The 16,730-nt window shown below is 45.3% G+C and overlaps 1 protein-coding gene across 2 annotated transcripts in view; it reads right to left on the bottom strand.

Moving 5' to 3' along the window:
- Positions 1 to 1,743: 1,743 nt before the first annotated feature.
- Positions 1,744 to 16,730, bottom strand: part of GRIA1 (glutamate ionotropic receptor AMPA type subunit 1) — a 283,850-nt gene continuing 268,863 nt past the window's right edge. For both annotated transcript variants that reach the window (XM_081034833.1, XM_081034834.1), the window contains exons 15-16: positions 12,588 to 12,722; positions 1,744 to 4,622 (exon numbers count right to left, since the gene is read on the bottom strand). In XM_081034833.1, the coding sequence (XP_080890959.1) occupies positions 4,422 to 4,622; positions 12,588 to 12,722 (336 nt within the window). In that variant the 3' untranslated portion in view covers positions 1,744 to 4,421. The remainder of the gene's footprint in view (positions 4,623 to 12,587; positions 12,723 to 16,730) is intronic.

Below are 16,730 nucleotides of genomic sequence, written 5' to 3'. Positions count from 1 at the left end.
ACTTGCCACTTTGTCTCTCAGTTGATGTGTGACATTATTTCAGTGAAAGGTATTCATACCCAATTCTGTAGGACCTTGTTGACCCCCCTTTAGTACATAACAGAGTGTTACTGATCAAATAACCTGAATAGGGCTATAAAAGATGCAAGAAAAGGAAAATTACCGCATATACATTTCAACTTTCATACCTGTGGCGTTTTCTTGATGGGGGCAGTATTAGACCCCAGGGGCAATCTAATATTATTATGAGGAAACATTGACCTTTAGGGATTCCTTTCTTTAGCTGAGACTACATCCATTGTCCTGTAACCCCCAGAACTGATCCTACTGTTGTTCACACAGAAAGATAGCTCCCAGGAGAGCGCCAAGGATCCTTTCCCAGGTCGAATCAATTATTGTGCAGGGGACCTGCTTTTCTGTCCCCTCTCCGTCCTGTGTGCTGCCTCCTTGCCTGGATCTATTTTAAAGGGGCTAAAAAGAACTCTTTCTCCTCTCTCCACCCCTCCCCCCCCTTTTTTTGCAGTCCTGTCTAGATTATCGATCTCTCACGCCCCAAGAGGATAGGCTGGCTTTCTCAAAGGTGTGACAAGTATAGCTTTAACCATTCCATTTTTAGTTACTTTGGCATAACAGGAAGATAGAACTGTTTGCCTGTTTTTCCCCCCCTGGCCGTTATGCATCATGGCCTGGTTAACAGAGAGATGGGTAATATAAAGGCTTTGGATTCAAGCCGATCCGGTGCAAATCCTGGCTCTGTCACATATAGGACTTTGAGTAAGTTATGTTATCTCTTTAGGTCTGAGTTCCTCATCTATAAGGTCCTACCTTAGAGGGCCAAGGTCATGATATAGAAGATGTGAAGTGTGCTTAACAAGTAAGTGTTCAGTACATGGAAACGTGTGCTTTTATGGTCTTTATGATCATTGTCCCAAATATTGGATGGTCAGATCAGTCTTCTCCATGTTTCAGCTGGTGTTAAGCACTTCTTCATTCAGTGGCACCCTAGACACTGGAGGTGACCGCAGGTGGGTGCAGATAATGATGAGGCTTTACCCCAATCTTCTAGTATCTTTCCTTTCCCCCAACCCTTTTCTACCACGGTAGTTATTGCCTGAAATACCACTGCTAGAGCTTTCTTAATTTATTTTAGGCTTCTCACTCCTGTTGTTTATGCAAAATTCCTTGGGGGAAGAAAACACTTCAAGCTGCTTTTAAACATCAGTATCTAAGTGTCGACAAATGTCAGGTCCTTTATAGAAAGCCCATTTTTCTTGAGTGAAAGAAAAGCTTTCAGCCAAGAGTGAGGGTCATGTGGTTTGAGGACCAAAGTTATGTACTTATAAGCCCAGTCTCGATTTCCATTTTGGTTGTGACTCCGTGCACATCACAGATACACCTGGACTTGTTTGGGGATGTCTGGGAGACAATCCCTGGGAGCCAGCCAGCTCCCTAGAGATACTATGACCACTGAACATCAAACCCTGCTCCTTACGCAATTGAAACTGGCTCTTGAAAACCAAATCCCATTCTTTGTCTTTCTTTTCTTTTCTTTTTTTTTTAATCCTATTTGGATGAATGACTCACAGTGATCTATTTCAGCTGAAATGACTTGAGAGCTGTTTGTGAGTCACATATAGTGGCCACCATTAAAAAATGTACTGGACTTGACTCAGCAATAAGGAAATAACATAACTTCTAGAGCTCTGGTTCAGAAATGGCACAGAAATGGAATGGACAAATATAAAAAGTAGATAATGGATCCACAGTGATTTAATTCTCGGTGATATTTTCATTTTATGCAAATACTAAAAGAAAAAAAAAAACACTGGCTGCTTGGGGGGGAAAAAAAACAGGAACCAAAAAAATTATTTAGTGTTTGATCAAGCAAAAATCCTTTCAAACATCTGCCAAGAGAGTTAAAACAAATATAGATGTTAAATAAAAGGCCCGGGTACCAAAGAGCAAAATTTAATGAAATCTAGAACTGTTAAGTATGGATTCCTGTTGAGAAAAATGTCAATCTCTTTCAGAGTGTTCCCATTGCTCTATTTTTAAGAAAAGTGTAGTAAAAATACATAATACAAGTTAACTCTTCTTCTTGCTTTTGTTTTCCCCGTCACTCCTCCATTGATGAAAAGAATTTTCCACTGGAGTCTTGGACCCCCACAAAGCATAGACCCTCATTTCTAGCATGGATGGCCTCTCCCTATCAGATCAGGTTACTGGTGAGCTCAGTAGCTGGAGAGGCATCTTACCAGGCCAAAGGCAAAAGGTCTTTGAAGCATGTTGATGGTAGAGGGTTATTTCCAACTCCTCTGAAATGCAGATTCCCAATGGCGGGTCATACCAGATTCTGCAGTGGTAGGCTAAGGGCTGAGTAAAATCTGATGAGAGGGCAGGGATTGGGGAGGACATCAGCTGGCAGTAGTGAAGAGTGATACTCCATCTTGAGGGTCCTGCTTCACGTACCATGCCCACATCGACCCGTGAGAGACTGAACAACACTTGAGTTAAAAGGGCAAAGAGTTTGATTTTGGGGTGGTTCTTTGCTATGGCTGATGTAGGAGAATGGGAGGGACAGAGAGATGGTGGGTGTCCACTGAGAGAATCCACAGAGGAAGCCAATCATGCTCTGCCTACTCGTAGGCAGGCTCCAAAACCTTTAGTTTGTCAATCGCTAATGATAACCCCTAGCAGAGGAGACTGGAGAGAAGTAGGAGGTAAGGGAACAAGCCAGAATATGGTTATCAATAAAAGCTAATGACACATGGCACACACTGAATCATGCATCTAGGTGAGTGGCTGCTGGAGAGCCGGAACCCAATCACACCAAGAATGAGAGTTGGGATCTCTGAAAAAGCCATGTGCCAGGAACCGTCCCCTCCCACCCAAAGTTTCGGTCAGCCTGGGCTTCTCTCCATGAGCCTTGTCCCCTCTCCAATCTTGCTTTAGTTCAGCTTTGTAGTCACAATCCTTGGTGTATTGATTCTGATCATTGAAATATAGTATCTCCTTCTGTCTTAACCAGGGAAAAAAATCTGCCTCCTTGGGTTAGAAGTTGAAGCCAGGGATCTTAAGGACCCCAATGTCATTATCAACTTAATCCATATCCCTTTCCACCTTCAAATAGTTAACCTTGGGCATTTTACTTTCTAAAGACGAAAGAATGTTATCTGGCCATATGCTAAGATAACATTTTTATAAGGACATAAAAACCCAATTTGTCTAAGTCAGCAAAACCCTAAGCTTCATATTCGGTCTTTTACACCTAGGAGACAGCACATCATGGAAGGTTCTATTGCTTGGGGGGCTTTGATGAGGCTTCTTCTTCCAAATTCTTCCATCACCTTTCTTTCAACACTTAGCTTGCGTAGCATTTCCCCCCACATCAGAGGCTCCAGAAAGAAAGAGTCTACTCCATAATGGGGCTCCTGCTCAGATGTTAAGCAAATGAAAAGCAAGAATCATGGGCGATAGCTCCCTGGCTGTAAGCTGTTCCCAAGTCTCTACTTTGTTCAGGAGGCCAATTGCCCTTCAGCTACCAGCGTGCCTTTGGGCTTGAGCACAGTCAGAAGGACATACTTTTCAGAGCTGAGGTTGACTCTGTGAAGAAATATAACCTTCCAGCTAAGTTCTGTGAGATGGCTCTTACACCTTAAGGAAGCTTTATCTGAACCTCCAGCAATAAATTCGTGAGCCCTCCTCCGAGTGCACGCCGGCCTTTGCCCTCTCCGCCACCCTTGGTCGGAGTTGCTTTTCACACGCATTCTCAACTAAATGAATGCTCAGGCTGGGCCCTGTCTCAGGAAGGTAGCCCATTCTTCAACAACCTCCGTCTGCATCCAGGGTTTGGGGCTGAGGAGTGCAGGGTACCTGGGAGAGCTCCCAGGGCGAATTAATTTGAAGGTTGCGTTTTGACTTTTGCTTGCTTTCAAGGTGGAACAAATCTTGACTCTGCAATCTGAAAACTGAAGAGGGATGGGGAGGGAGTTGGGAATAAGTGAGGAGAAGGAAGTGGCCTAACAGAACCTGCAAATCGTGAATATTAGTAAGAAAACAAATTGCACACATTAACAACTGAATTAAAAGAGAACAGTACCGTTTCCTCATTAGTGTCCCAGTGACTCCGTTTTCAGAGACACAAGCTCTATGAGACAGGGTTATTCTCCCCTTATTGCAGTACAGTGTTATTTATCGTCCTTACGTAGCAAACTGAAAAGGGTGAAAGAACATCAAAAAAGGAAAGAGGACAGCAGAATGGTTTTCAATTCTTCGGGAAAATCAGTTGAATCATCCTTTTGGTGGTCATTGTGGTTGGTGGCGGTTGTGTTTCACTTTGTTGTTGTTTTTGGCACTGAAGGGTTTGGGATGGGGCTAGAGGAGCTCGAGCCTGCTCCCCAAGGGGTCTCCATCTGCTCCAGTTATAATCCTGTGGCTCCCAAAGGCATCCCTGAACTGTGGCTCATGCAGGGAATTGATTGCATGGACTTGGGGAAGTCGTGGCTGACCACTCGGCCATTCTCTCCACTCCCACCACCGCTGGCTCCTGCCCCGCTGTTTCGGGGGAGTGTCGATGTCCGTATGGCTTCGTTGATGGATTGCTGTGGGATCAAACAGAAACCCTTTTCAGGAGGACCAGGGGTTCTTCCCCAGGTCCTTGGCAATGATTGGCAAAAAGAATGAGTCAACATTGGACTTACAATGCTACTGCTACCCTCTTCCCGTCCCACTCCGTCCCTAATCTGTAATGCTGGTCTTGACTTCTCATGAACTCACAAAACTGCTGCGTGGCTCTGGACAAGTCTGATTCCCTCCCTGGACCTCATGGTCTCTCTCTTTAACAAGGGGTGTGCTGGACTAAAAAATCTCTAAGATCCTTTCTGGTTCTTTTATTCTGTGATTTCTAAAGGTGGAATAGTTCCATAGTAGTATTGATGGCAATCAATGCAGCAACATGAAACAAGTGGAAAAGCTCTGGAAATGGGGTTTAGGAAACTTGGATTTTAGTTCCGGTTCTGATATTAACTAGTTGTGTGACCCTGTATGTATCTCCTTACCTCTGTAGACCTTTTAAATCTCCATGTTTATAAAATGTATTTATCTATGTACCTACAGACTGTTATTAGCAAGAGAGATGTCACTACATGAAAAACTATTGAAAATGTTAAAAAGAATTAAGGGTGTGCTATTGTTGGGTTAAAAATGAAAAAACTGCCTCCGATTTGCTTCAGGGAAAATGCTGTCCTACCTCTAGCAGCATGTGTGAAGGGAATGTAGAACTCATTTGAATAATACAATAGGCAGAATGTAATTGGAAAGAGGCATGTGATAAAGCAAACGAGAATGCATGACAAAGATTGTTCTCCTTGTCAGCCCCTTCCCAGCAGCCTGTAAAACCTGCACCTCTTTTTTTGAAACCTGCATTTCTAAATTGACACTTTAGATCAATGCTGATAAACTTGTGATTTCTAGAATGTTGGAATTCTGTATATGAAATGGACTCCAGCACTCACCCCAGGACCAGATGAATTAGGTGGAGTTCTGGGATTAGAACCACATCTTATTAGACAAGACGAAGGATTCTGTTCTGAGTTCCTTTGCAGGAAAACGCTTCGTGAGATGAACCCCAAACCCTTATCTCTTCCTGTCACTTCTAACTTCACATTAAGAGATACTCATAGACGTTCTTTTTTAGGTGGGGCTTAGTTTCTTGGTGTTCCGGAATCAACATAAAGGGAAAGAATGTTCTATGAGTTGGTCTCTAAGACCAACCCTACCCATGCTTCAAAGGGGCATTGTGTTCTCACCTCCTTCTTGAAGCCGTCTTAGACTGCACCAGCCAGTGCTGGCTACCTCTCACCTTAGTACTCCTGCATTATACATTCTCTTGTAATCGTTCTGCGTCAGGTCTGTAAGTTTTGTCCTCTCTAAAGGTGCTAGTTATCTGGAATGGGCAAGGACCATGTCTTCTTAATCCTTAGCTACCTCCCAGAGTGCTCAGCATACAGGTAGCTGCTTAATCAATATTCCTGAGTTTGTCAAAGAAAAACCAAACACCTAGGATGCTTCTCAACAAGTCCAACGCTTTCTCCTTTGCATATTATGATGATTCTAGTGATCAGAGAAGCCAGTCAAACTACTCTGGCCAGACAGGGATAAACAGGGCAGTTTTGATCAATTTTTTGTTCTTTCTGCTATACTTCGATGGGAGTATCCTCTTATTACTGGCAATTCTAACAACTTTTTAAATGTCTTTTCTTTCTAAAATCCATGATTCAGATATTTTTCCCCCATATGATGCACCGCCTACCCTGGTTCTGTCTCTTCCTCAAACTTCTCGAGTTGATTTATTTACATTCTACCTTTGTTGTCCTCCATTAAAGAGGAAGTGTCACCTGGATTGCATTCTTCTAAGTCAAGGCCAAATAAATATCACTGCGATGCTCTATGGGGGAAATGTGAAACGAAAACACGAGGAATTAATGGTTACTTACTTTCCCCTAAAAAATGTTGAAAATAACTTTGTATGTGTGTGTAAAATATGGAACCCTCTACTGGATAGCTTGAAATCTCTATCTTCTATGGTTTTCCTCTGCCATATCCCTTTACTTTAAAACAAAAGCTTCAAGTTCACACTGCTCACCTTGTGCTTTGCTTCTCACAAAGTCTCACACATTCCCATAATATTCCACTGAAGTACTTGTTGCCTTTGTCTTAAAGGAGAAGATGGGCAGCATAGTTAACATGGCTGCCTATCAAAGTGGGAGAGAAGTTAGCTGAGCATATAACTAAAACCCTCCAAGTCATGTCCCTGAGAATTTGTTTCCGAGGAAGCTGAGGGCTTCTCAGTGATTCCATACACCACTGATAGTGGTTACAGCCTGCTTGCTGGCTTCCTTTCTAATACGTTTATGGGATCTCAGGAGAAAAAATGAACAGTCAAAACTTTGGAGTAGAAAGCAATACGAAAAATGACTAGATCACCAATTCTCAAACTTGGCTGCACACTGCGATCACTTGAGGAGTTTTAGTTTTGGGGGAAAAACAATACTGACGCCTGAGACCTAATCCCAGAGATATTGACTTAATAGCTGCGATGTGTGGCCTGGATGCTTGAAGTTTTGAAAACTCCCCAGGTGATTCCACTATGCAAACAAGATTGAAATCCACTGACCTAGTTTATTTCATTCACTTTACAGAGCAACTGAGGACTTAGGAATGACTGGCTTAAGGTTAATTGTGTGGTCTAGTGCCAACGTGGATGACCTTTATACTGTGGTTCTTCGTACCCCCTGTAGCTGAAACTGTCATAAGTTAATGTCATTCCTTCTCTTGCCTCTAGGAAACGTGGTTCTCCCTGCTCCATCCTTGCCGTACCAACCATTCTTAAAGCTGATTCTTAGAGCTGCTTTTGTTGTTGCTGTTTTTTGAAACTGATACTCAGGGAGTAAAATGTTTTATCTCAAAGTCCCTCAAGCTGGCTCTTCAGAGACTCGTTTCTCTAACAGTGATTACATCATAACTTCTCAGCCACTTGCCTTTCTAAAAAAAGTCTCCTGAGTCTCTGCACATCATAGAGCACCCCAACAAAAGCACAAAGCTCCGGAATGACCTCATCCTAGGACTTGTGCTAAGAGCCAGATGACTGCCTGCTATGGTACATACACCCCCTGCATTACCAAGTCTCTCAGCTGCTCACTAATCCCACGGCAATGTGCAAAGCCTCCATTGCTGTGCATTAAACAGGGCTCTTAGCACCGCTACACACAATTACGGAAGGTCAGCGGCTCTCCCGGGGGTGGGAGAGGCTGGGAATTAGTTTCCTTGGGGAGCAAGGTGGTAAATAATAAAGACCTTGGTTGTCCTTCATATCAGCTAAGAACTCAGGTTCTGGTCGGTTTTCCCAGGTGAAATAAAGGAACGGAGGATCTGAGACTATTCATTTTGGAGTTTGTCTTAGCTGATGGATTTTTGCTACTGTGACAATGTAAATTATACTCAAATGTTCCGTTTGCCTGAGTCCCTCTCTGAGTCCCCATTCCTCACAAGTTTTCCTCTTCTCTCAGTCTCCCGGGCCTCCTGCTGATTTCCGGGAAGAGTCCTGGTCTTCGGGTCCCCGACACTTGTTCTTCCTTTGCTGGCAGCTGCCTTCCCCTGGGGAATTCCTTGTACACCTCAAGCCTGTTAAACATCGCTTTTGCAGGGCAGCCTCTCGGACCTTCCCCAGTCCCCATTCCCTGATCAGAACTTGACAGCACTGGGCATTGTTCTTCAGAACACTCACTGAACGTGTGCGTTTGCTTATTTTCTGTCTTCTCCATCAAACTCGCAGTGTCCTGAGAGCAGAAGCCGTGTCTGTTTTGTTCCTGACTGTATCCCCAGTGCTGAGCAGTGCCTACCGTACAGTGGTGCTCGGGATGGCTTTGCGGAAGGAATATTGGCAGGAGGCCCTGCTCATTTTCCCTGTGACACTTGCTTTGTGTTCTGCCCATGTGACATCAAAGGGGAAAGGAATGCAACAATGCACAAGCAAATGATAACATACCACAGCTGGCCTCAGTAACAGGGACAGGTCAACCTAAGGATAAGGGCTGCATGTTATTTATCTGGGCATTGGGGCTGGGGCTCAGAAGTATCTGTTGCCATGTGGTTGGGAAGGAGAGAGAAATTTAGAGGTGGCTTGGTTGGTCCCAAGAAGCCAGACTTTGCAAAAGCCATGTTGGAAATCTAATTCCTGTTCCTTCAGCTCCTAGCTTTTGTGGACTTGTTAGGATAATCTACTTAGCTTCTCTGAACCCCTATTTCTTCATCTGTTGAATTGCAAACACAACATATTACAGGGTTAATGGAAATATATGTAGCACTTTGAACATGGAAGTTACTAAAAAGATGTTGTCTTCCTTTCCTTCCGTCTCCTTCCCTTCTTTTTCATTTCTGTCCCTCTTTTTCTCCTCCATTTTCCATGCAGAATGGAGAAAGGCCTACTGAACACGGTTGAGAAGTAGAAGGCCGGCTCTGAACTAGGGTTAGGTTCAAGGCTCTAAGAGTTAGCCAGATCAAGGAAAGAAAGAAGAAGGAAGGTTCTTGCAAAGGCCCGTCAGTGTTGGCCTCTGGGGGACATTGGAGGCTGCTCTTCTGAAAAGAGCCAACTGACTTTGGAGAAGGCAAAGTACAGACTAGCAAAGAGAACTGCAAAGCTGGGAAGTCTGAGAGGCAAGTGGCATGTGTTCCACTTATCTCTTTTGGATGAGAGAAGAGTTGATAGAGGTTCAAACAGTGAGGGCTGGGTTTACTCATAAAGACAGCAGAAGTCACTTTTCTGCATTTGGAAGTTTAAAAATTCTATTCAGAGCCTCAGTGAGTTGTGTAGAAGTCATGGCAACCAATGGAATTAATCATAGAAGATTGTGGTGAAAGATGTTGGAGTAATGATTTCAAGAGACCCTGGTGTTGGCTTCTGAGATGTTCAGCATCTTTGTAAAGGGAAGGGTGAGAATGTCTTTGAGAAGTTATGGCGTACATGCGTCAGTGGCCACTTCTAAGGATAGTATCTTAACCTGAAGGTTGTGGCTTCAGTGGTGAAGATCAGCACCATCCAGTGTTAAGAGGGTCGCTATCTTTGGTCACCCTCGTGCCACTACCTGGCACTAACCATGATTAGCAGGACCTAGTAATTCCAGAGGAAGCGCTGCACATCCAAGAGATCACCTGCTTGGTGGATGCCTGGTTTCATTAGATTTTATGAGCATAAACAGATGGGGCCAAAACCACGTTGGATGATGCTTGTTTTTCCAAGCTGGGTGTTTGGTTTTTTAAATATTTATTTATTTAAGTGGGGTTTCCAGGACCCATCAGCTCCAAGTCAATAGTTGTTTCAATCTAGTTGTAGAGGGCGCAGCTCACAGTGGCCCATGTGGGGATCGAACCGGCAACCTTGTAGTTAAGAGCACCGCGTTCTAAGAAACTGAGCTAAGCGGCTGCCCCAGGCTGGGTGGTTTTATGGTTGTATTTGCCTAACCTAACAGCTTCCTCCCATGCTTCCCCTTATCCTCCAAGAGGTTTTTCCTTCCAGATACAATTCTACGTTAATTTTACTAATACCCTACGTGCATGGAATGTCCAAAGAGAAATCCTACCTTGAGGAACTCAGAGTCTATATAGCTCAAAAAGCCTAGGGCGTGTAAGTAGGGGCCATACAAGGAAAGTCTTAAGGAGCGTGTAGCTGGCCACTACTAATAAGAAATATTATAAATTCTAGTTATCATTGTCATTATGTATGCAGGGCTTCCTATGGACCAGACATTTTGCCAAGCCCTTTATATCCAATTTTTCATATAATCTTCACAATGATTTTCTGAGGTAGGTACCACCACTAGTCCCGTTTTACAGAAAATGAGGATCAGAGAGCTATTGAAACTTGTCCACGATGACACAGTTAACAAATGGAGCAGGCCGGATTTATGCTCAGACTTGCAGACTCCAGAGCGTGTGCTATAGACCACACACTACACGGTGTCCTGGGGGTGGGGGGGTAGTGAGAAGGTGCTCCTGTGAAGGGTTCTGGGCATTCCTGGGCCACTGGCTTGGGCCAGTGGGGAATGAGCCAGGGGGAAGGTTTTAGGGGTTGTTAAGTTTGCAACTCATCTAGCTCTCCTCTTGTCCCCTCTTTGTCTCTGGAGTGGCCTTTCCTCTCCTTGGAGGGTAAGGTAGGAGAGTCTTTAGGCTGACGTTTTGGATAGAATAGGCAAAGAAAGCTTCATGTAGGTTCTAGGAGACCTCATTGTGTCCAGCCAAGGTCCTTAGGAGTCTACACTGGGTTTAAGGTCTGAGGCTCGTGCTTTCGCTGTGCTTTGTCCTCGGACCTGGTATTGGGTGAGCTGGTCAAGGGTAGGATGGAGGCGTGGCGAGGCATGGCTATTCCTGTCATTATATGTTAGGGAAGTTGCGTTGTAAGTGGGTCCTATGGCACAGAAGACAGGGAGACGCATCAGCCTGCATAAAGGCACATGGGTGGAAAGTACGGGGTAGGTGGCTGGAGGATGGAGGATGTAAGGAGAGCTGATTGTCTGGGAGGGGAAAGAAGACCTTGGAAATGCTGAATGCTGAGACAGGAGATCCGAATCCAAGACAGAAGGCCCTCCTCCCCCGACTCCCAGTCCTTGTGTCCAGAACTGAATACAGAGTTTGCAAACCGGGAAGGAAATGTCCAGCCCTGTCATCTCCAAGAGTGACCCTGGAGGTGTGTGTAGGGCCGATGCCCCAGGTGCGGAGGGGTCAGGCAGGGGGCTAGGGTTGTGACCCGACAGTGGGTGTGCTGAGCTCGGGAGCAACTGAACTTTGTAAAACGGTCATCTCAGGGTGCGCTCGAGGAGACCAAATCCTACCAATGAATTGTCTTAGTGCAGTCAAGTCAAGGTCATTGCTTAGGATACACAGCTCCGAGTGCCTGTGCTTCTCTCCATTTCTGATGGTCTGAACCCCACTTGTCCTTCCTCTTATTTCTGCCTCTTCTCAGAAGCCTTCTCTAATTTCTTTGTCCCCTACATTGCTACAGGCCTTCTTATCGATACCATATGTTGCTTCACTGAATAATGGTTCTGTGTCGTTCTTTGTAGAAGAGTCTGAAGGTCACAGTGTGCATCTCAATCCTCTCTCCTTCCTCACAATGTCTAGTTCATGGTGCTGCTCACATGGTTAACTCTTCTGTACATATTTTCTTATTGAAGTTAAAGGATGAAATGTGAGGGGCCTCGAAGGTCATTTAACCCCACTCCCTATGGATACTTGAATCTACACCCTTGTCAAGAGTGATTCAGCCTCTACTTGTTAACCTCCAGTGATGGGTCACTTGCTACTTATTGGGACAGTCTGTCCTATTTTTAGGTAGCTCAGAAAGAAAAGTGAATCTCCCTTACAGTGTTAACAACTGTTCTCCATGGCTTTCAGTCATTAGTTCTTGTTGTACACTTTGGGACCCCACAGAACTAGTCTTCTTTCCCACCTGAAAAGTCTTCATATGTTTACAGATAGCTCTTGTCCTTCATAAGTCTTCTCTTCTCCAGTTACTTGTCTGCAGCTATATTTGATGTGGTTGGCGGTCATCTAATTAATCTGCTTACCCTTCTCTGTACATGATTCTCTCTGCCAAAGTCTGTCTCGCAATATGGCGGTTAAGAAAAGACCTAATTCACCAACCGTGACTAGATCATCCATTTTGCCGAGGGTAGACACTCTCACCCCATATATTGGGAGATACACTTCTGTTAATGCAACCTCAGCAACAAGCTACCTCTTGCCTCATGCTACATTCACTGTCCACTTCAACTCCTAATTTTCAGTCTCACCACTCATCTTTGGTGGATATAGTTGTTTTCTTGGGCCTTATGTTTACTATCTTCCTTCCCACCTTCCTTCCTTCCTCAGAGATGCCTCTTCCCTTGTCACCTTCCTTATAATAGCTTTATACCCCCTGTCTTGGGCTGATCTCAACAGCCTGTTACTCCCACCCTGTCTAGTTGAGGGACTCCCAGGAAACCCAGCTGGATCACAGAACAGGTTAGGAAAAAGGCCTGGGAAGACGATGCCACCTTCATCCGCTTGGACTCGCTACGGGATTTGTAGCAGAACTCGATTAAGGCAACCAGCATGGCTAGTCCAAGTCCTCCGATCAGGATGTAGAACACGCCTGCCACATTGCTGAGGCTCAGGGCACTTGTCTTGTCCTGGGAAGAGGAGGAGGGCAGGGGGGGAGGGGAAAAGAGGAAAGTGAGCCAAGAGGCTAGAGCCCATCTAAGTCACAGCATTTCTACACACATGCACTCAACCCCGTCACCCTCTTTAGCATTCAGAATAGTTGGAAAGGCTTTTGATTCACTGACAGAATATTAAACATTCCCCATAAAAGAAGTGGTGTGTGTGTGTGTGTGTGTGTGTGTATAACAGTTTTCCAAGTATCCCTGATTATTTTTAATTTATGTTTATATTCCGCACCCCCCACCCCACCTCCCTAATGCCTGTTCTGGGGCAGGAAATGCCACAAGAAATTCAGGGCAGCTTCTACCAAGATCTGTATCCTTGAGCTTACCCTACTCTTTCAGAAAACTCTGTCTCTTCCTTTTCAGCTCAGTTCCTGCCCTCCATCCCCTCTGTTGCTGAGCAACACATTTGCCTTGCTTCTTGTTTATGTCTCTAAGTGTTTTTCAGAGAGTTGGTATTTAAGATGAGCTTTCACCTAGATGTGCATTTGATTTCCATTTAATAAGACAGTTATTTTATGTATAATAAAGACCTACCAACATATTCTTTTAACTTACTGCTCTGAGTCCTAGTTTAGAGGAAAAAAACTGGGGGAACTTGGAGTAGTAAAAAAGTACTGAGATAGAAAAATGGATCTATTAAATCCTAATAATTATGCTTAATTGGTGTCATTTTTCTGTTGGAGGAGCTTGCTAAAAACACTGTAGGCATGCTCAGGTGGCTGAATTTAGAAATCTCTGCTTCCTGCGGTAAAAGGTCTTGCGCTGGTTTTGGATGAAGAGGGTCCTGGAGCAGGGTGCTTAATTCCTCAGGATCTGGGGGAAAGTGCTCATGTCCAACAGCAGATGGACAGAGTTCGCTCTTTGGAGTCTGCGAAAGGCCTTCAGTCTGGTGAGACCATCCCTGAGTTATGTCACTTCCAATTGGGTTCAAAAATCGGGTCTGAGGAACGACATCTTCCCAAGTGGTGAGAACAACTAAATAAAACTGGTGGTCATGGTGGGAGGTAATGGCTCAGGGAGAGGGAGACACTGCTCAGTGAAATTCTCGACATCTTGAAATCCTGAAAGAATACTCATCCCCAGAGGTCAGGGTGGTTCTTCCACCTTTGTTCTATTGTTTGCTCAGATAGAACAAGTTTCTCATTGAGTTAAAATGAAATGCCTGCCTCAGCTGGCATGGGCACATGCCATGGTTGGTTGGTTGGTAGCACTGGAAAGGATATAGCTTTTATATCACTCCACGTATTCTTTGTCAGGTGGGGATATAAGCAAGCGAAGGGTGAACTGTCTTGCTTTAGGGACTCCTTTGACCTCTGCCTATTAGAATCTGGGTGTATGGAGAGGGGTCTGTTGATGAGCAAGTCAGGAACCTCTGCCCTAGTTCTACTTGGTGCATTGTACAGGATTCCACGGGGCTCAGCTTGGGCCTGCAGCCGGCAAACAGCAGCCTGCCTTCCCTTCCCAGAAGCAGCCTGGTCCAGCAGAGCTGTAGGATTATCTAAGCACACCCCTTTGGTGGCTTCCTGTATTGCTAAAGCAGATGGCCCTTGATGATGGCTTATATTTGGCAAGGCATATTCTGGCTTTGGAAGCAGTGGAAATGATTATTCAAAGGAGTAGAATTTCTTCTGCTCTGGTATAATGGCCTGATAAGGGAAATGGGCAAAAATGAGTTTGGTGGTTTGTTCAAGAGTTGGTTGAACAAGGAAGTTCCCACTTGGCATGATTTTTTTAGAACACTCAAAATGTCTCCCTGTTTGTTGAGGAGGTGGGCTGTAATTCTGCTTCTGTAGAGTAATTTAGAGCCCTTGGAGGAATTAGTGTCAGTAGAGATTCCTGTACCACTTTTCTGAATAGAGAGGGCTAGGGGTGTGGTCGGGAGGCAGTGAATGCATTATCAGACAGTGGATGGGGAGCAGGCCTGAGGGAAGGAAAGAGGTTGGGAGGAAAGGAACGAGTCCTGCTCACAAGCTGACCCATCTTTAAGTAGCTAAAGTACACCTTCCCTCCTTCATCACCAAGGCTGTTTCTGTCTCTTTCCTCTTTCATGGTCTTTTCAAGTTTACCTTGGTTGTAGATTGAATTCAAGGATAAGGGAGGGATTGGCATCTTTTTTTATTACTGTCTTCAAAAAATCCTACGAGGGCATCTGTTTCCCTAACCATAGAAGGTGGAGAGTCTACTGCGAGTATATCTGGGAAGGAAGGGTTCGACATGCATCTAACAGTGGGGATAGGGGACATATCTATATAACTGCAGGAGGAGGAAGGTCCAATGGCTGAGTACCCCTTATGTCTGGGGGTGGAGAACATCCCTCACTTTCCAAGGTCTCTGGCCCATGGAAATGGCAGTGTATGTGTATGTGGGGACACATCCCGTACAAACAAAGAGGGCAGCCGAATGACATGGGGACTGCTGCCTCTTGTAGGCTGCCCAGTGTCACTGGTCCTTCTTTATGTCAGCACAATTCTTTAGGAGCAGGGGTCAGGGAAGACTGAAATCTAGGGGGCACCTGGGCCTTATCAGAAAGCAAACTTAGATGTAGCACAACTGTCTCCACTGGCACACTCTGGTAGGATGTGGAAAGAAGTGCTGGTGTTCGTGTCTTCTGAGCCCACACAGTTTACACGTGGGCAAGTGTTTACGGTTACCCTCTGTGTGCCGTTAGCTTTCTGGTCGCACCGAACTGAGTTCTTTCAAAGACGGCCTGTCCTGTTGGCCTTACTGACTCACTCTGCTGCAACACGATGGGACATCCTAGGGAAGGGACAACGATCCCTTTTATTTAAGGACCAGGGCTCTGATTCCTCATCTGGCCCACAGTGTCCCGACGAGGGCGGCCTTCCTCGCGGTCTTCAGTACAAACAGCTCTGTTCGTGTTTCATGGGCAAGCTACAAGCTGCCCAGCTACAACCAGGTGAAGGAGAAAGATGGAATTTGAGTCTTCTGAGCCCCCCTCTGGGGAACCCCATTCTCCCATCCCATAGCAGCTGGATTCTCCAAAGCCAGGCAGCGTGTTGGTGGGAGTGAAAAAGTCATAACTTGTCTTCCACCAGGACGGGGGGAGGAGAGTGACAGTACTGAGAAGAATGACAGTTGAAAGGAAAAACAAAAATTCCATCTTTCAGAATTCTTGGGCTTGTTGTTATGGTGACGAGCCCTGCCCCTACCTTCCTTCATCTGTTCTCCTTCACTTGTCTGACTTGCTGCTTTCCTCATGTGAGAGGAGATGTTTTTTTCTTTTTCATATTTTTCCTTGCTCTTCCCACATAATGGGGGACTGTCCCAGACTCCTGTGTTTTGGGGCTAACAGCCTTTCCAAGAATGTGGGGCCGGCTCAAGTCTTCGTGAGGAGGTTTGAGCTGGGCCTGAGGCCGAGAAATTTGCGGCTTTTTCAAATGGCTGAAGTGGACAGTTCCAAGGAGAAGCCCAGGCCTTCGGTCCTAACCGCAGCCCCCCCATGGAGACTGTGCCGCCCATCATCTAAGGACCCGGCTTCAGGTGTCTCCAATGCTTCCGTTCCTCCTTATCTTCCTGGTGAGAGTGTGAACTCCAGAAGCCAAGCTGCAGCTTCTGCGCCTCACTATGTCCCACAGGAATTCCACTCATTTTCTGATGTGTGTACAAGTGGAGTTTTAGGGGCTGCTGCAATCTCCCCCCTGCTGAATCTGTAACCTGACTAACTTGTAGGGCCGTGACAAAAGTCTAACGTCTCTTCCACGTGTTTATGCTTTCTGCTATAGTAGGCTTTCTCTGGTGCTTTTCCGACACTTATATATTTGGCCGATGAGCCGTTTTCCTGAGTGGTTAGTTATTTCCTGGGAGCGCAGAGTGAGTGGTTGGCTAGGCTCACTCACTGGTTAGAACCAAAGTGAGGCAGCTGTGGGAGGTGAATTTGATTTAACTAAAGGAAGACCTTTCCAATCAGCAGAGTGGTCCAAAGGTGGAATGCCCTGCCGTGGGTAGTGGTGA

Source organism: Rhinolophus hipposideros, assembly GCF_964194185.1.
Source record: "Rhinolophus hipposideros genome assembly, chromosome: 23".
NCBI lineage: Eukaryota > Metazoa > Chordata > Mammalia > Chiroptera > Rhinolophidae > Rhinolophus > Rhinolophus hipposideros.
Note: the sequence above shows the minus strand (reverse complement) of the source record. Positions and strands in the feature narration are given on the sequence as shown.